At 39.9% G+C, this 19,828-nt stretch overlaps 1 protein-coding gene across 1 annotated transcript in view; it reads right to left on the bottom strand.

Annotated features, from left to right (window-relative positions):
- Window positions 1-19,828, bottom strand: part of LOC124614063 (ER degradation-enhancing alpha-mannosidase-like protein 3) — a 190,410-nt gene that overhangs the window by 66,508 nt on the left and 104,074 nt on the right. Inside the window, exons 12-13 of the mRNA XM_047142897.1 lie at window positions 18,809-18,968; window positions 17,645-17,815 (exon numbers count right to left, since the gene is read on the bottom strand). Coding sequence (XP_046998853.1) covers window positions 17,645-17,815; window positions 18,809-18,968 — 331 coding nt within the window. The remainder of the gene's footprint in view (window positions 1-17,644; window positions 17,816-18,808; window positions 18,969-19,828) is intronic.

Here is a 19,828-nt window from a genome sequence, read left to right as displayed (position 1 = left end):
TTTGCTTCCAGAGTACTCTACAATGGAGAAAGAGTGCCTTGCAGTTGTTTGGGCCATTAACGATTTCTGGTTGTACTTATTTGGCACACCATTTACCACTGTGATTGACCAACAGGGTGACTAGCCTGAAGAATGTGTGGTGTTCACTGATGATATGGCACTTAGGCTTCAGGAGTAACATGTCAGAATGGTATTCAAAAATGGACACAAACACAAGGCCACAGACTGCTTTTCAAGGATTTCTTTGATGGAACACAGCAGCATGGATGAAATCTGACACTCCTACATTGAATGACACTGTTGCTGAGCAGAGAGAAGATCCCATGTTGCTGAAAAACATAGAAGCCTTAAAGAATGAGGAATCAACCAAAGAAGATTCCAAATAATAAACAACACACTATAAGAGAAGCTATGATCCAATGGGGTGGAAATGATTGCTCATTATCCCAGCTCATCTACAGCTAGCTTTCCTAAAGTTTTTCCACAATGCTCCAACATCTGGTCACCTGGGCTTACTGAAATTTCTAGACTGATTCACATATCACTGGCCACATCTCTACTGATCTTTTAGGCACTATCTGAGCCACTGTAAGGAATGTCAGTGATTGAAGCACATACCACAATTATCTCTGTTGCATCTGGTACCACTTCCATCTGCAGCAATGCTATTCTATCAAACTGGAATTAATCTCTTGTACTCAGCCACTATGCTGTCACAAACGCTGTGCCACCTGCCAAAGATTCACAAACTGCAACATCCCTTGTAGAAGACACCCCTTGTGATGATCTATGATCATGGATATGTTTCCCAGTCAGGAATGGTATCAAGGTAATTTCATGGTGTGATGTCATGCACAGGATGGCAAACATCTGTCTTCTACAGATGAATGACCTTACAGAATACTTTAGCAAGGTGGTAGCAGATAAGCTCATGATATATGCTGATGGCATATAAAGAGATTGAAATACAATACTCCCTGTCATTATGTTCACATATAACACAGAGAGACAAGACTCTGTCGGCTTCCCACCATTAATTCTAATTCTGCTCCATGGTTATAAAGCCAAAACAACAATGGATATATTGTTTCCTTTTCAACCAGATGATGCTCAGGATGGCTACATGACACACCTCATTATAAGGGCCGAATAAGCAAGCCAGGTGACTCACATACAGACCATGTATGCTGAGGAGAAGTGCCGAGAGCGCTATGATGCCAAACAATGGCCAGTGACTCACAGCCCGGGATACTTGGTATGGGTTTTTTACACCTATGCAGAAAATGAGACTATCATAAATGTTACTAAATTGCTACTTCAGTCCATATGGTCCTTACTGTACCCTTCACTGTTTATTAGTGATCACATACAAAGTCTCGGATCATGATCCCTCATCACAAACACAAAACACAGAGATGCCACCCATGTCCTCCACATAAACCCCTACTGCAATCCCGAGGTGCAGTTTGACTATGGGGACTTCCTTTCAAGGAAACTGAAACCCACTCCCCAACTGAAAAACTTCAATGAGAGAGATTACTTTGATGGAGGATTATTCACAAGATCTAAATACAGGGTGCTGCAGCTGGCTCCAATGAGAAGTTCTGAAACAATGAGTCAACATTTTTGTAGGAGATGGAGTAATGCTGTGAGCTATGTTGCAAGTAGTACAGCAATTAGTGACACTGGGTGGCGTGTTGTGGAAAACCAGTTCAAATAAGACCACCAGCAATTATTTTTTATTTTGTATTTATTGTTTCCAAAAGCTTCTCAATTTTTTTTATGTTTGTCTGAATATATAAATAGCAGCACTCTCCAACCACGAGTTCAGTTTTTTCCTATCTGTATGCTGATGTTCGTAATAAATGTGTTTTTACTGCTAAGTGTCATACTTCCCTAATGACCTGCTTTTAGATCTGCATTTGACTGTGGTTACAATGTGACAATGCAAGAGGGGTAAAGGAAAATTATAGACCAATATCCTTAATGTCAGTCTGCTGCAGAAGCCTAAAGCATGATCTCAAAGTCCAAATATAAAAAAATTACTTGAGAAAGAAAACCATCACAGGTTTAGACAGTATCGCTCATACGAAACTCAGCTTGCCCTTTCCTCACATAATATCCTGCAAACCATGGATGAAGGGCAAAAGGCAGATTCCATATTCCCATATTTCACGAAAGCATTCAATACAGTGCAACACTGCACACTGTAAACAAAGGTCCGAACAAATAGGGAAAAGTTTCTCGATATGTGAGAGGCCTGAAGACTTTTTAAGTACTAGGATCCAGTATGTTACCCTAGATGGCAAATGTTCATCAGACACCAAAGTATCATCAGTGGTGTCCAAGGGAAGTGTTGACAATGTTCCAGGGTATGGGAAAGTGGTGTTTTTGAGTTACCGTACGAAGGTACAAGATGACAGACAGAATTTTTATTTGATGTGATGAATCACAGCTTGCTTGGAAAAACATAAATTAATGTAGATAAGTAAGAAAAACCATCCTGTAATGTTTGATTATAGTATTAGTGGTGTGCTGCTCGACGCAGACATGTTGATTAAATATCTACATATACCACTGTGAACTGGCATGAAATGAAATGAGCAGGTAAGGTCAGTTGTAGGGAAGGATACAGGCTTTTACAACAATGAAAACAATCAATTTTTGACAAAATAATTTAATTGCATGGATATAAAATTCACTCACCAAGGGGCAGCAGAACACACGTATTAAAGAGGCCTGTAATTAGGCAAACTTTCAGGGCCACAGGGTCCTCCTTCAGACAGAAGGGTTGAAGGGAAAGGAAGAGGGGTGAAAGAAAAGGACTGGAGAGGTCTAGAAAAAGGGGTAGATTTTGGGAAAGTCATCCACAACCGTGGGTCAGGGAGACATACAGCAGGGGATGAGAAGGATAGGCTTTGCAACACAACATGCGGGTGGCTCATTACATAAGATGAAATTAAGGGTCGATTTGATATGACCAAAGTGGTGGTGACATAGAATGGTGGATTCCTTTTAGGAGGAGCAGAAGGATGAGGATTATACAGCTGTAGTCTCCTTGATAGTGCGGAATTTATTAGAGAAGACAGCAGCCCACCAGATGATGTTCAATCTCTAACTGAGAAAAGGTCTTAATGGCACATCCCGGTCTGCGCCTGGGATCATTGAAGTGAATGTTGGGTTAGTGATCACTCCTCTAGCCAAACACAGTATGTTCATTCCTGTTATACCCTTATGAATTGGGACCAAGAGAAAGATAACTGAGCAAGCAGTATGACCAGGATCAAAGAGATGAACATGAATAGTAGATATCACAGAGTGACGAGAGTAACCTCGATCAACTGCCTACAGACTGTTCATTGAATCATTATAAATTAAAATGCAGTCAAAGGAGGTCTATTTAACAAAATGTATGACTCCGATATTGGCTATCAGCTCTGCCATGAAAACACTACATGTTTCTGGCAATAAATGTTGTTCCTGAGTAGCAGAAGGTGTAAAAACATTTCCTGTCCTTTCCTTGGATTTAGAGGCATTAGTGGAAATGATGGTAGCACATCCCAAGGCTTACGTGGAGGTCCCAGCAGAAAGCCTTGAGCTGGATTCTAGCTGGTAGCCCCACTTCAGGTTGTGTATTAGGGACTCAATGCCACCGTATGCAAAAATTAGTTAAGCTGTATTATCATGAACTTGTTGGATGGTGATCATATAGGTGCACAAGGTTAGTACCACTGGAACTGTAGAGGTAAAGTCCAGAAAGAGTCAGTGAGCAGTCTTACACCATGACGATGGGCTGGGTCCAATAGTTTTAAAGACGATATCACGAGTCCATAAACCTGGCTACCAGGATCCAATAAACATGTAGTAGAACTGCGCAATCTGCACCGCATGAGGTGTGGGTAAGGAAACAGATTGTGTTAAGCTATTGCAAGAACCTGGCCTACATATGACAAATATAGGGCAGAGCTATGTCAGCTATTTATCACACAAGAGTTCCAAAACCTGGGACTGTGCAACAACATCCAAGGAAGAGTTCTGGGTCAAGATGCACCATGGCATGATAGAGATTCATCGTGTGTGTTTTCGCTGGAGAGAATTAGAAGCCATGAAGAGAGTTCAAGTAGAGGCCATTTGGATGGCTCTTGGAGCTCATGTTCATGGCAAGGCTACAAACTAGAAGCTATACCAAATGCAAAAGTCGTCCACATACAGCATGGGAGTAACCACTGTTCCAACAGAGGTCACTAGCACATTGATGGCAACAATGAAGATGGCCTCAAGGTGAGCCAAAAGAGACATACTAACTCTATCCCAAACCAATCAGTGGAGAAAAAAAAATTGACGAGTAAAATCTGTAGTGAGCCTTGAAATCCCCAGTCATGAAGGGTAAATGAAATAGGATGGTGCCAACTGAGGTCATATAATTTATGTAGATTGAATAAGACCACAATGAGCCCTGTTGGATTGCTGTTTCCAAAGTAACCAGATAGCTGGTTGTTTTTCACTCCCTCCCAAAGACCACACTGATAAGAGGATTAACGGACCAGTGAGTCAAGAAATCAGTATAAGCATTGAACTATCATTCTTTCAAGCCATTTGCAGAGAATGTTGGTGAGGTTAACTGGTTGGTAGCTGCTAATGGATATTAGGTTTTTGCCAGATTAAAAGCATTGTGATGATGATACTATCTTACCACTGCAAAGGGAAATTACCTTCTAGCCAAATATGGTTGAGTAGATAGAATCTTTGAGTAAATTTTGACGTTTGATCATCTGATTAAGAACTGAGTCAGGGCCGGAGGCTACACTGCATGCTGAATTAAGAGTTTGAAGCAGTTTCCAGTCAGTCAAAAGGCTCAGTATATAATGTGGCATGCCAAGGGATAAAGGATAGGGGGAAGACTTCAACTCGTTTTTTGTGCATTTGAAAGGAAGTCAGGTAAAAAGAGAGAAAATACAAAAAGAATCTGAAATTGAGCAGTACTTTGTAAAGAAAGTTATGACAGCAAAGCAAATTCATGCTGATTTTCAGAACACATGGGGGACTCTGTTCCATCATATTTAACAGTTACCAATTGGACAAATGAGTTTAAATCTGGTTGGGGCAGCTTAGATGATGATCCACCTAGTGGCTGGCTGAGATGTGGCACTACCCGAGAAATTATTGCCAAAGTGCATACAATGATCATGGAGGATCACCAACTGACAGTACGAGAAATTGCTGAAAATGGGGAAATCACATTTTAACAGTGAAATTCGATATGAGAAAATCATCTGCTAGATGGATGCTGCATTTTAATGCACAATCAGAAATGCATCAGAATGGAAATGTCGAAACAATGTTTAACCCATTTTCTGAGCAACCAATAATACACTCCTGGAAATTGAAATAAGAACACTGTGAATTCATTGTCCCATGAAGGGGAAACTTTATTGACACATTCCTGGGGTCAGATACATCACATGATCACACTGACAGAACCACAGGCACATAGACACAGGCAACAGAGCATGCACAATGTCGGCACTAGTACAGTGTATATCCACCTTTCGCAGCAATGCAGAATGCTATTCTCCCATGGAGACGATCGTAGAGATGCTGGATGTAGTCCTGTGGAACGGCTTGCCATGCCATTTCCACCTGGCGCCTCAGTTGGACCAGCGTTCGTGCTGGACGTGCAGACCGCGTGAGACGACGCTTCATCCAGTCCCAAACATGCTCAATGGGGGACAGATCCGGAGATCTTGCTGGCCAGGGTAGTTGACTTACACCTTCTAGAGCACGTTGGGTGGCACGGGATACATGCGGACGTGCATTGTCCTGTTGGAACAGCAAGTTCCCTTGCCGGTCTAGGAATGCTAGAACGATGGGTTCGATGACGGTTTGGATGTACCGTGCACTATTCAGTGTCCCCTCGACGATCACCAGTGGTGTACGGCCAGTGTAGGAGATCGCTCCCCACACCATGATGCCGGGTGTTGGCCCTGTGTGCCTCGGTCGTATGCAGTCCTGATTGTGGCGCTCACCTGCACGGCGCCCAACACGCATACGACCATCATTGGCACCAAGGCAGAAGCGACTCTCATCGCTGACGACGACACGTCTCCATTCGTCCCTCCATTCACGCCTGTCGCGACACCACTGGAGGCGGGCTGCACGATGTTGGGGCGTGAGCGGAAGACGGCCTAACGGTGTGCGGGACCGTAGCCCAGCTTCATGGAGACGGTTGCGAATGGTCCTCGCCGATACCCCAGGAGCAACAGTGTCCCTAATTTGCTGGGAAGTGGCGGTGCGGTCCCCTACGGCACTGCGTAGGATCCTACGGTCTTGGCGTGCATCCGTGCGTCGCTGCGGTCCGGTCCCTGGTCGACGGGCACGTGCACCTTCCGCCGACCACTGGCGACAACATCGATGTACTGTGGAGACCTCACGCCCCACGTGTTGAGCAATTCGGCGGTACGTCCACCCGGCCTCCCGCATGCCCACTATACGCCCTCGCTCAAAGTCCGTCAACTGCACATACGGTTCACGTCCACGCTGTCGCGGCATGCTACCAGTGTTAAAGACTGCGATGGAGCTCCGTATGCCACGGCAAACTGGCCGACACTGACGGCGGCGGTGCACAAATGCTGCGCAGCTAGCGCCATTCGACGGCCAACACCGCGGTTTCTGGTGTGTCCGCTGTGCCGTGCGTGTGATCATTGCTTGTACAGCCCTCTCGCAGTGTCCGGAGCAAGTATGGTGGGTCTGACACACCGGTGTCAATGTGTTCTTTTTTCCATTTCCAGGAGTGTAGTTTTTGCACCCATTTCTGACCACAGGTGTTATTTGATTCCACTACTATACCCCAGAAAAAGAGAGTCAAAGCAGTACAAATAAGTTGATTCATCAATTCATCACCACCATCAAAGAAAGAAAAGGCAACATTGTTGGCCAGAAATGTCATGGTGTCAGTTTTCTGAGATGCAAAAGGCTTGGCCATTGGTAGTGGGATCCCTGCTAGTTAACCGAAAATTGTGGTATAAAATAAAGGGAACAAATTGGTGAAAATCCATAATCAATGTTCTATGAATGAGCTACACAGTCAAACAAGAGAATTTGTTCTACAGAATAATTCTGAGAAAGATATAACCCTAGTGTAAAAATGCAGCACAGGAAAGTACTGCAATGGTTGGGAAGGGGGGGAGGGGGGGGGGGCACCTCATCATGTACATACTTACAAAAGAGTTGTGAGCCCTTATGGAGCCTGGAGAGTGGTAATTGTTCTTTTCGTGAAACACTATTAAGAAAGTTTAAAGAACCATATTTAAGGCAGACTGCAAAGCTATTCTACTGCCACCAACCCATGTCCATGTAAGGACAGTGAAGACAAAATAAAAGAAATCAGGGCTCATATGGAAGCATATAGACAAGTCAATTTTCCAAAATGAGATTTTCACTCTGCAGCGGAGTGTGCGCTGATATGAAACTTCCTGGCAGATTAAAACTGTGTGCCGGACCGAGACTCGAACTCGGGACCTTTGCCTTTCGTGGGCAAGTGCTCTACCAACTGAGCTACCTAAGCATGACTCACGCCCCTCCCTCACAGCTTTACTTCTGCCAGTACCTCCTGCATGGAGAGCTTCTGTAAAGTTTGGAAGGTAGGAGACGAGGTACTGGCAGAAGTAAAGCTGTGAGGGCGGGCCGTGAGTCGTGCTTGGGTAGCTCAGTTGGTACAGCACTTGCCTGCGAAAGGCAAAGGTCCCAAGTTTGAGTCTCGGTCCGGCACACAGTTTTAATCTGCCAGGAAGTTTCAGGTCATTTTTCTTCGTACATCCATATTTAAACTGGGTGGAGGTGGGACACAGCTGGCATAATTGTTGAGCATGTGTTAGTCTCACCGCAGACTGCTAGACTGAGCCACACACAAGTGATTTCACCAAAGTGTAAGGGCCTGAAGATAGGGTTGATGCAACGTCGAAACTAGTAGCGAAGTAAATATAAAATCTTAAGTACAGCTGGAGGAATTTCAGTTTTAATAAAAGTCATTTTTCTCCTTTTGCCATTTGTGAGTGGAACAGAACCATTTGCAAGTGGGACAGGAAAGGGTGTGACTAACGGTGGTACAAGGTGCCTTCCACCATGCACCTTATGGTGGCTTGCACGGTATATACGTAAATATCAATGAACAGATCTACATTTCTGGGGATGGTTAGCAAACAAAATGTCTATCTGACACATACTTGCAATAGTAACAGTTTTGAGAGAACCCAGAAAGTATGTTGCTTCTGGTATACTCACATGAGTTTGCCCCAGTTTGATGAAACACAATCTATTTCTGATAACGGATAATGTAGCGGTATAACTGACAATCTGGCATATACTGTTAACAATTACAGCACAGTGCCCGTACACCACACGGGCGCAGCCGGCCTGACGTTGCCAACGGTGCCCGTATACCGTACGGGCAAGCTTTTATTTGGCACCATAAGCGCGTTTAGCGTGTCTCCAAAGCAGTTTCATCAAGTAATGAGGTAGTTCATTCTTCTTCCACAAGAGGCCAGCACTTATCGGCTATCTCATCCTGGGAGCGGTTGTGAGCACTATAAATACAAAGTTATCTGCAGTTCATTCACACGTGTTTACGATTATGAAAATGGCACACAGCGAGTTGACGAAGGCCGAGATCTTGGATATTCTTTATGGAGATGCAGCATCAGAAATGGATGATTCTGACAAAGAGGATTCATACTCTCCAGTCGAAAGTACAAGTGATGATTCAGGTATGTATGTGTGTCAATTGTTTATAAATTGAAGAGTTTACTACCGCATTTTGTATTGTGAGTAGTGTTCATTACTTCACTTGCATATAGCAATTTAGTACTAAAATTCGCATTATTTTTTTCTATGCAGACAGTGGTACAGACCACCAGTCACTATCTGTGGTACCTGGTCGTGTGTGCCTCACTGAACACTAAGAGCAAGTTTGGTGAGAACTAGATGATCAGCGAGCACTGCCGGATTTCCAGGAAGTAATCAGCGTAGCATCGCATTTTTCAGATGCCACTGAGGAGATTCAATAATTTAGTTATTTCTTCGATGACGACATTATTCAGCACATCAAACGTGAAATGAATCGGTACACTGGTAACGTTATTACAGCAATGAAACGCAAAGGTAGCCTGAAAATAAACTCTGTTTGACATAAGTAGTCTGCAGTGAAATTGCAAGACATTTACTGTTTTTTCAGTATTATTTTGGATATGTGCATCGTCAAATTGCGGAAAATCAGTGATCATTGGTCAACAGACTTGTTTTTACAGACAGGATTTGCAAGTAAATTTTTGAGTTGCGATCGATTTTGTGCTACATTGTCGATGTTACACTTGAATGACAAGGCTACATTCATTAGCACAGGCGAAGAAAAGCATGAGCCACTTCATAAAGTAAGGCCTTTTTTTGATTTCTTTGTAAATAAAAGCAAAAGTAGTTTTCAACCAGGCATGAATCTGACAATAGATGAGGCAATGTGTCCCTTTCATGGTAGAATAGGCTTCAGAGTACACATGAAAAACAAACCCAATAAATATGGAATAAAAATGTATGCTCTCTGTGATTCATCAACTGCTTATATACTAAACTGTGATGTATATACAGGTTCTGCAGAGAATGCTGACAGTAGTATCCAGGGCCTTGTACAAAGTTTGTGTTCAAAGTACTTTGGCAAAAGACATTGCATTTATATGGATAGGTACTACACCAGTCCATCTCTTTTGGACATGTTGTGAGAAAACAAAACTCTTGGAGGGGGAACTGTAATGAAAAACAGGAAAGTTTTGCCACGAATATTCAAAACACTAAAACTAAAAAAGGATCAGATGGTTTTTCAAAGGAAACACCATCTCTTGGCAGAGAAGTGGAAGTCAAAACAAAATGTATTTTTGTCTTTCCACAAAGCATGAGTCTACCAGCACTAGTATTCAAGTGAGGGCCAAAGGTTGAATAGTAGAAATTGTAAAGCCAGACGTTTGGGGTTGACAGAGCACATCAGTTCTCCAGCTATTATCCATTTGCCCGAAAAACTTTGAAGTGGTGGAACTGTCCACAGTTTTATTTTGTATAAAGAGAAGACTCGGAAGAACATATACATAGTAGACTTTACTCACAAAGCGGGGAAGAAATTGGCTGCAAGGGTTGAAAAAATTTTCAGCAACAAGCCGCTTCATCCTCACAAATTGAGAGGACATTTGCAAAGCACTTTCCAGAGAAGGTCCCACTCACTGCAAACAAGGTGAATACTACTAGGTATTGCAAATTATGTTCAGACAGGGGAAAGAAAGAGATGGGTAAGCGCGTCAGGAAGGAAAGTAGATGGTGGTGCAAGGACTGTGATGTTGGCCTTTGTGTCCCACAGTGTTTCCAGGATTTTCACATAAAGGCTGACTACATCCGAACTATTAAAATATTCTGGCTTACAGGTACCTGCAGTTAGACATTCCAGTAATATTTTTAAAAAATTTAGATACAGTAATAATGGAATTACTCAAGAGAGATCATGTAAAACTTTATTATTCACGACATTTTTGTGTTTTCTTTTTTTAATTAAGACACCCATTTCTATTTTACATTGTAAAATAAACTCACATTCATGTATAGCGCTTACTTTTTCCTTTTAAATGATGCAAGAACCATATTCCTATCATTTTTCTGCTCTTTGCAATCTAATTTCAAACATCCATTAAATATGCCAGTTCACAGCCAAGTGCCAGGTGTAAAGAGGGCAGTGTTGAAAGTGTTAAAAACACATTTAAAGTGCAGAGTTTAATGTGACACATTCTAAAAACAACAAATGTACAACAGACAATTCAAGTTTTATCTCTGTTTCAAAAGTCATATTGTCCTATCATGTTTGTGTCAAAATTTTCAGATTCTATATTTATGTTACAAAATGCACATCACCCACACTATAGTAATTTTTTTAATGTTCCTCTGTTAAATTTACAGGTTCTGTCTGAAGTGACAATATTTTTAAACATAACAAAATACATAATAAAAATAACCGGACAATTGCAAGTAGGACTCGGGCTCTCAGGGCTTTGTGCAAACTTAATTACGCAATATTAATAAATTTTTGTTGCTCAATGGCCTGGAGAAAGTATTTCTATTGGCTGTTACTTTGGTGACTAATGTGTCCCCAATCCCACATTTCTCAAGCTTTTTTCCTTTGGGGTTCACCAAAGTATGTTTCAAACTCTTGCGATGCACCTACATGTTATTTTTTCCAGATGCAAAAAAGCAAATGAATAAAGTACATAAAATACATTTCTTTTACTATTGTTATGTGTATAGCCACAAATAATGATGGGCGTTTTCTAGTAAATTGGGCTAGTCCAAGAAACTAATTTGTCAAGAATTTTTTTATGTTCTAGATATTTTTTCCACGGAAAATTAGACAACATTAAAAATCTTTTGATGCATTTCACATGTATTCGGGACACACCAAAGTGTTGCAACACGGTGGTCGAGAAATCCAATGCTGGAAAGGGGGCCCGCAGTGTAACCTGAATTACGAACCAGGTGTTTCTGATGGATGCTCACATTGTTGAGAGGCATAGGCGAGGTTAAAGTGAAGACTGAATAATCTGTGGTCCGACCAAGATTCCATCCACAACCTCTCAGTTTCCAGGCATGCACTCTACCACTAGGCTGCCAGGCCGGACATCAATATAGATAGTTCATTTACAGGTTTTGGTGAGTCAGTTTTTGAATGTCAAAATATGTGATACATTAAGACTTTATCTTTTATTGCAATGACTTAGAATATTAAACTATGTACACCATCAAGGAATGGGACAGTACATCTACATCTACAGAGATACTACACAAGCCACTGTATGGTGCATGGCAGATGGTGTACCACTGTCATTTCCTTTCCTGTTCCATTCGCAAATAGAGTGAGGGGAAAAATGACTATCAACATGCCTCTGTATGATCCCTGATTTCTCGTATCTTATCTTTGTGGTCCTTACATGCAATGTATGTATCGGCAGTAGAATTGTTTGGCAGTCGGCTTCAAATGCTGGTTCTCTAAATTTTCTCAATGGTGTTTTTCAAAAAGAATTGGCACTTTCCCTCCAAGGATCCCCATTTAAGTCTGCTAAATGTCTCTGTAATACTTATGTGTTGTTCAAACCCACTGATAACAAATCTAGCAGCCCACCTCTGAAAGCATCAATGTCTTTCCCCAATCCGACCTGGTAAGCATCCCACCCACTCGACCAGCACTCAAGAAGGGTGGCACCAGCATCGTATATGCAGTCTCCTTTACACGTGAAACACATTTACCTAATATTCTACCAATAAACCAAAGTCAACCCTTTGCCTTCTCTACCCCAGTTCTCACATACTCGTTCCACCTAATACTGCTTTGCAACATTATGCCCAGACATTTAAACAACTTGACTGTGTCAAGCAGGACACTAGTAATATCGTATCTGAACATAAAAGGTTTAACCTTCTTGCTTATCTGCATTAACTTACATTTTTCCACATTTAGGAGTAGGTGCCATTCATCACATGAACTGGAAATTTTGTCTAAGTCATCCTGCATCTTCCTACAGTCACTCAATTTCAAAGCCTTCCCGTACACTATGACATCTACAGCAAACAACCACCAATTGCAGCCCACTCAGTCCGCCAAATCATTTACATATATAGAGGACAATAGTGGTCCTATGATGCTTCCCTGGGGCACTCCTGACGATACCCTTGTCTCTGAAGAACACTTGCTGTTGAGGACAGCATAATGGGGTGTGTTACTTATGAAGTCTCTGAGGAGGGCTTGTTTGGGGGAAGAGACCAAGACAGTGAGTTCATCGGTCTCATCAGATTAGGGAAGGATGGGGAAGGAAGTCAGCTATGCCCTTTCAAAGGAACTATCCCAGTATTTGCCTGGAGGGATTTAGGGAAATCACAGAAAACCTAAATTAGGATGGCTGGACATGGGATTGAACCACTGTCCTCCTGAATTTGAGTCCAGTGTGCTAGCCACTGTGACACCTCGCTTGGTACGAAATCTTTGAGCCATTCACATATCTGTGAATTTATTCCACATGCTCATACCTTCATCAACAGCCTGCAATGGGGTACTGTGTCAAATGATTTCCGGAAATCTAGAAATATGGAATCTTCCTGTTGCCCTTCATCAATAGTTCACAGTATATCATGTGAGAAAATGGCAAGCTGAGTTTCGCATGAGCAATGCTTTCTAAAACCAGGCTGATTTGTGAACATAAGCTTCTCAATCTCAAGAATATTTATTATATTCGAACTGAGAATATGTTCAAGGATTCTGCAACAAACAGAAGTTAGGGATATCAGTCTGTAATTTTTGCAGGTCCGTTGTTTACCCTTCTTATATACTGGAGCCACCTTGACTTTCTTCCAGTACCTTGGGACTTTGTGCTGGGTGAGAGATTCATGATAAATGCAACCTAGGTACGGGGCCAATGTGAGAGTACACTTGGTAAAATCGAACTGGGCTTTCATCTGGACCCGGTGACTTGATTGCTTGCAAATCTTTCAGTTGTTTCTCTACCAGGTAAGCTTATTCAAATATTGTCCATACAGGAGTCTGTCCGATGGTCAAATGATGGTACGTTTGTACAGTTCTACTCTGTGAACGATTTCTTGAACATGAAATTTAAAACTTCGGCTTTTGTTTTGCTATCTTCAACTTCCACGCTAGACTGGTCAACAAGGACCTGCTGCCAGATCTTTTACTAAGGTGTGGCGGTGGTAGCAATTGTATGCTTCATTCATTGATCTTTTCACAGACACACAAAACTCCACTAACTTTCGCTTGTCGTCATTTGTGCGTTCCCTTTGGAACTGAGAGTGCAACAGCCTCTGCTTCCTCAGCATCCGCCTAATTTCATTATTAAACCATGGTGGGTCTTTTCCATCCTTTATCCATTTACTAGCCACATAACTCTCCAGACGACGATTTACAATCTGCTTACTCTTTGCCAATAATTCCTCGACATCCATCTTACTGGAATTATGTGATGCCAATTCACTGTCTAAGTGAGATCTGTTTATCTGCTCTATCTAGCAGAAACACTCTCCCATATATCATAGTACATGACAAATTTCAACTGATGCACCTACCCATTCCTGAGAAAAAGAGGTCTTTACGGATAGCCATATCTTTTGAATGCACTGTCTTAGAGGCTTAAATTTTTTACTCCGCCATTGGACTGTAGACCATAGTACCCAATTTCAACTTCATGCCTCTACCCATTCCTCCAAAAAAAGGGCTCTTAACAGACAGACGGACAGGCAGACTGACATACAGAGGCATAAAAAAATAAAAAAAATAAAAATAAAAAATAAAAAAAAATGATATAGTTACAAATTAACATACCTTATAGATTTTGGTGTGTGAGTTTGTATCAAAATACGTAATACATGAGATGGTACCTTCTGATTTCACTGACTTAGAAGCCTACATTTTCCTCACTGCCAAGAAACCATAGAGCTTAGTATTGACAAATATCAGCTTGATACTTCTATTTGTTCCTGAGAAAAAGGGGTCTTCATAGTCACGTCAGTCAGTCAGTCGGACAGACAGACAGGGTTCACTTTTACCAATTATGGTACAGAACCCTAAAAAAAGGATGTAGAAGTTCTAAGATGCACAATATTTCTTATTCAGTTTTTTTTTAATTTTCCACAAATTTAGAAAACTGGAGAATGTGATTTCTGCATCTACACCCCTCAAATATATTGTGACTGTGATCAACTGATCTATTTTTGCAGAAGTAACGAATTAACATTAAAACTAAAGAAAATAACCAAAGTATTCATGAAAATCAGTGAACAAAATATGAACACCTTTTAAAACAATATGTCATGAAGCTTGGGTTGAAACTTTACAGGCATACAATGTAAATGAAAAGCATGACACACTAGTAAAGTCACTTATAATTTCAGTGTAGCACTCCTGAAGTAAACAGCCAAGATAAACTGCAAGCTCAAACCAGTGAAAAATTAAAACACAGTAAGAAGTTACAAGAAGAGAGATGACTGGGGAAAGTGAAACTATAAACTACTACAAAATAAGTGCAGGAAAATGAAAACAGAGGCAAAAACGAGAGACATTATTACTACCAAATCTCATAATACAGCTAGTACATGAACAACATTGCTATAAATCTTAACAGTTCTTTCAGAGCTGGAATTTTTCTATGAAAACTGAAGGTAAGCAGGGTGCGTGGCCAGAAAGGCTTCCCAAAAATTCAGGAAATAGGACGTATAATAGCTAAGTTGTTTATCTGGATACATACAACATTCTCAGTCTGATGGAAAATACTATACCGTCATTATATGATAAAAGTGCTTAGTTTCTGAATATTTTCAAAACAAGCCTCTGATAAAAACATTATAAAGCTAATCTGCAAGCAGGAGAGTGGATACAATTATACCTAAGCAACATGAAACAGTGTGTGTCAACAGAAACAAAAACCATTACATACACAATGCCACAGGGGTCGGTAATGTGGTCTTACTCCTTAATCTGTTTGTGAATGATACAGGTGTGGAAAAGAAAGAGACAATACTAAATGAAGACAAAAATGTGAAAGAGCTTGAGAGAGAAGCATATTTTTACAACTGCACAGCACAAAGGTTCATGGAAAATGAACTGGTCACAAACCTGGAAAAGTGTTAATTCACACTCACTTCTGCTTCATTACAATTCTAAGTTTCTCACCATTCACATTTAATGAAACAACATTCATGGAGAGAGGAAGAAAAAAGTTTAAGTGAGATAAAATGGTGCTGGCAACACAGTGGCTTTCAAGCAGTATTTACAAACATTACACAGTTAACTTTCTAGAGCTCTGCAATACCCAGTTCTGAAACAGTAGAAGTTGTTACAAGTGGAAACAATTTGTGCCACTATTTCTTGATCTCCTAAAACTGCCAACCTAACAGCAACTGTATTGAGGGTAGTGTTTTTAGTGGTAATGTTTTTGAATACAACATTGGATTGAACTAAACATCAGTATTATTCCAAATTAACTGAAAGTTAGCAATGATAAAGAAGAGCTAGGCAAGTCTCTCTTCTGCATAATGCACAAATTAGTTTTGAATCATTGCAGATGGAGCACCTATCGTGAAAAATGAATGAAATACCTGGGAATTGCAGTATCTGATTTGCAGCAAAATATTGACAAGTGCTATATGGCATGAAGCAACTGCCAAAGTAGTCGTCAGGTTGGGACTAAAAGCAGCACAACTTAAATAGCTGTGAGTGAAAGAGAAATACATAACATTGAAATCAATCATAATCATCAATCACTTGTGGCACTACTTCCAGAATACATCCGAATTTCAGAGATTTTTTTTTAGCCACAGAATGATTGGGGAAGATTAGAAAAGAGGAACAGATTGCTCAGAACAAACAATGAGAGGGAAACTACAGACAAAGTTATGAGACGGTTATCACAACTTGCAGACAAACTTATGTACACAGTATACAATGAACTCTGAACAATACCTTGATGTAATAGTGACAACATGAGGAAACAAACATACAGGAAATAAAAAAGGGGGTGGGTTGTGCTGAAGGGGGAAAACAGTAAAAAAAATAAAACTAAAAAAACTAATTAAGATCATTTTAAGAAAAGTGTCATTCAAAAAGACAGAAAATATCTTCAGCTTTTTAAATGATCCAAAAGTAAAAATTATCAACATGACACAATAGGTAGAAAATATTTCAAAAGGGAAGGCATCTTAATCTTTACATATCTAAAGCAGCAACATATATAACAAAAGACAACTCAAAAACTGTCGAGCAAACACTACAAAATACAAAGGAGAAACCATATATGAAACATACCCCACCAACAGACAATCCCTGAAAAGGACCTCTGTACTTGGGTATCAATTCAATACAAATTCTGTCCACAAACCTTCAGAAAGGTGTACATGACAATAATATCCAAAAGAATCTCCTAGACCATCTACTGGAAAAGGAATATTACACTGCTTAAGATTACTAAACAAGTTAAATTTTTAAACACTCATATTGTCCTTTGTAACTATTAGTGTTGAAAAGCCTAGTCAAAATAGTTGTTCTTTAGGAAATATGTAATACTGATGTTTTATACTCTTGTTGTGTACCATATTAAGTGCACACCATTGTTCACTATGTAATCCTACAAGTTAAAATAAAAATTAATCAGTCGATTGAGCTTCTATTAAAACAGAGTTTCTGAAATACTGAAAGTCAATCACTAAGTTTTCTTTCTTTGTTCACTTATAAGTAACAATATTTGTGTTCTTGCATTGAAGAAAAGTACTACGTAACCATTCATGCAATTTGTAAGTCAAGATATATTTTTGTACAGCTTTTCCGTATTTTTACAAATTAAACTGGTGGCTTCCCAATTATTTTGAAAGAAACAGAACGAGCACGAGAAAATCGTATATCTATCTGCAAGAGATCATTCCTGAAAATTTGCAAAAACACTATGCCTCCACTTTGTTAGCTAAAACTACTGGGACACTGAAGTAATACACAACTGAACATTTGCAAAGGAAAAATGGTATAGCATTATCTACATTGCACTAAATTTAAAATAAAAATGAAAGAAGTTACCTGAAATTCTTGTGCACGGAGCTTCCGATTAAATTGTCTGCGTGGGCAGACACCTGATACCATATCCTGGAGCGGTTTGCGGAGAGATGCAGGAAACAAATGAAGCATATTTGGGCATGAGCGAGCAAATTCTGCATCTTCCTCCAATTTGATTTCATTCTGATCTTTGATCTGCAAGGACAGCAATAAACATAATTAGAAAATATCCTTTGATGTCACAAGCTAAGGCAATGTCCTTTCATGTCACAAGTCAAGGAAACGTCTACTGATCCCTTTTATCACTGACAAAGCTAAAATAAGTGAAAAAGAAAACCATTTAAAATTATAGAAAGAAACATGCAGAGCGGCAAAAAGTTGTTGCAATACAATGAAATTAGCACAATATTTTATTGTGTCTTTAGTACAGCATCAGAGAGCTTTTATGGGCTCAATGAAATACTGTTACCAAAACTCTTCCCAATATACATGTGCACTGTTACATAACCACTGCTACTGAGTTTTCCAATTGCACCTTAAAACTGCTGTGTACTTCGTGCCGAACATTCTGAACTATGTAGATGGCTCCTCTTTACATAAATGACTGTCATTATCTTCATTTGTTGACTCTGCCCTTTCTTTATTTAACATTTATTTTAAATGAATAAATAAAACAGCACGTAATGATACTATCTTTACTACCTTACCATACTCCCTGTAAATTTGGAAGTAATAATAACTACAAATATACTTTTTTAAATTATTACATTTTAAAATGTTAACAACTCAAATTGGCCATCACTTCCCACTCAAAAGATGTATTCTACCAAGAGAGAGTAAGACATGACCTATTGGAGATGTGAAAAGTACACAAAGAGCACAACAAACAGTGACATTAAGTTTATTTAATAATTGCTATAGTTTTTTTATTATACCCCAAGATGAGAAACTAAGGTACTAATTACTAATTTGAAAGCCAAAGACCCCTGAGTACACTACGAGATATTACCTGTTTATATTATGTAAGTACGAGTCACAACCTACATTTCCTGCCAACCAGCTCTATGTCCATATGCTAAAAATACATATTCTACAGCAGATCTTGCAACTTAGATGGCCATATATGAAAATAAGAATTTGAAACTTAAAGCAACAGCAACAAAGTACAAAACTGGTGAGTGTACTTACTGTTATCACTGTATAGTTGGAATTACGAGCTAAAGATAATGGCAGTAGATGAGCTTCTGTTGTGAAGAGAAATTCATCCAAGTCCAATACAAGATCTGAAGGCTCCGCAAATAGCAAATAGAGGTATTTGAATGTTTCTGCTAACACAAAGGAATCCATTCTGAAAAAGAACACAACTGAAATGTAATTAGGGTTCATACTACAAACTTGGACTGGAGCAAAATGCGCTAAGAACACTTTTAAAAATGCAAGGTATTTTTTATCACACTTTGTAATAATTACTTTTTGTGAGCACATTACATCATAAAAATTGTGATAAACCCTGAAATAAGTGGTACATACTTCCAAATATTTAAGCACAGAAGCTTTTTGGCACAATCCAAGTGATTTTTTCCACAATATGTGTCATTTTCAGCTCAATCACTCACAATGACAACTACAACCATTGTGTCAGCTTCATTTATTGTACAATAATGACAGAATGTCTATTACAGCAATCAAGAGACATCATGCATTTCATCTGGAGCTCATTGTTTTCTGTATTAGTACTGTGCTCTTTCTGGTAGATGGCACTAGCAGAATATTTGTGAAACTGAGTTCAGAATATGAGATTACATGTAAGTAGTCTTTATTTCGTGAGCTCAGTGAGTGATAGCATGCATGACTATATGAACAAGCTGTGAGAATATGGCAGAAAATGGACAAAATAGTATTTTTTTTTTGACAATGGGGGGAACTGCATGTACACATCAAAGCATGCTGAAGTGAGAAATGAATGCTCATGCGAGAAATGGGTGCTTACGTGGCAATGAAGTGAACCACATGCCATTCAATGGGGAATGAATGTAATTGTTGTTATTGCTGTTTCTGATATTGTTTATAGGGTGCATGGTCACTCAACATTGAGGTTATCAGCGTTCTTACATGTATTAAAAGAAATGAATATGGTTAAAAGGGTTACAAACGTTGGCACACACATTTATCCAATCACTCACTCATACCTCATGTGCATTGATCCAA

Source organism: Schistocerca americana, chromosome 4 (assembly GCF_021461395.2).
Source record: "Schistocerca americana isolate TAMUIC-IGC-003095 chromosome 4, iqSchAmer2.1, whole genome shotgun sequence".
In the NCBI taxonomy this organism is placed as follows: domain Eukaryota; kingdom Metazoa; phylum Arthropoda; class Insecta; order Orthoptera; family Acrididae; genus Schistocerca; species Schistocerca americana.
The sequence above is the reverse complement of the archived record's forward strand: the minus strand, read 5'-3'. Positions and strand labels throughout refer to the sequence as shown.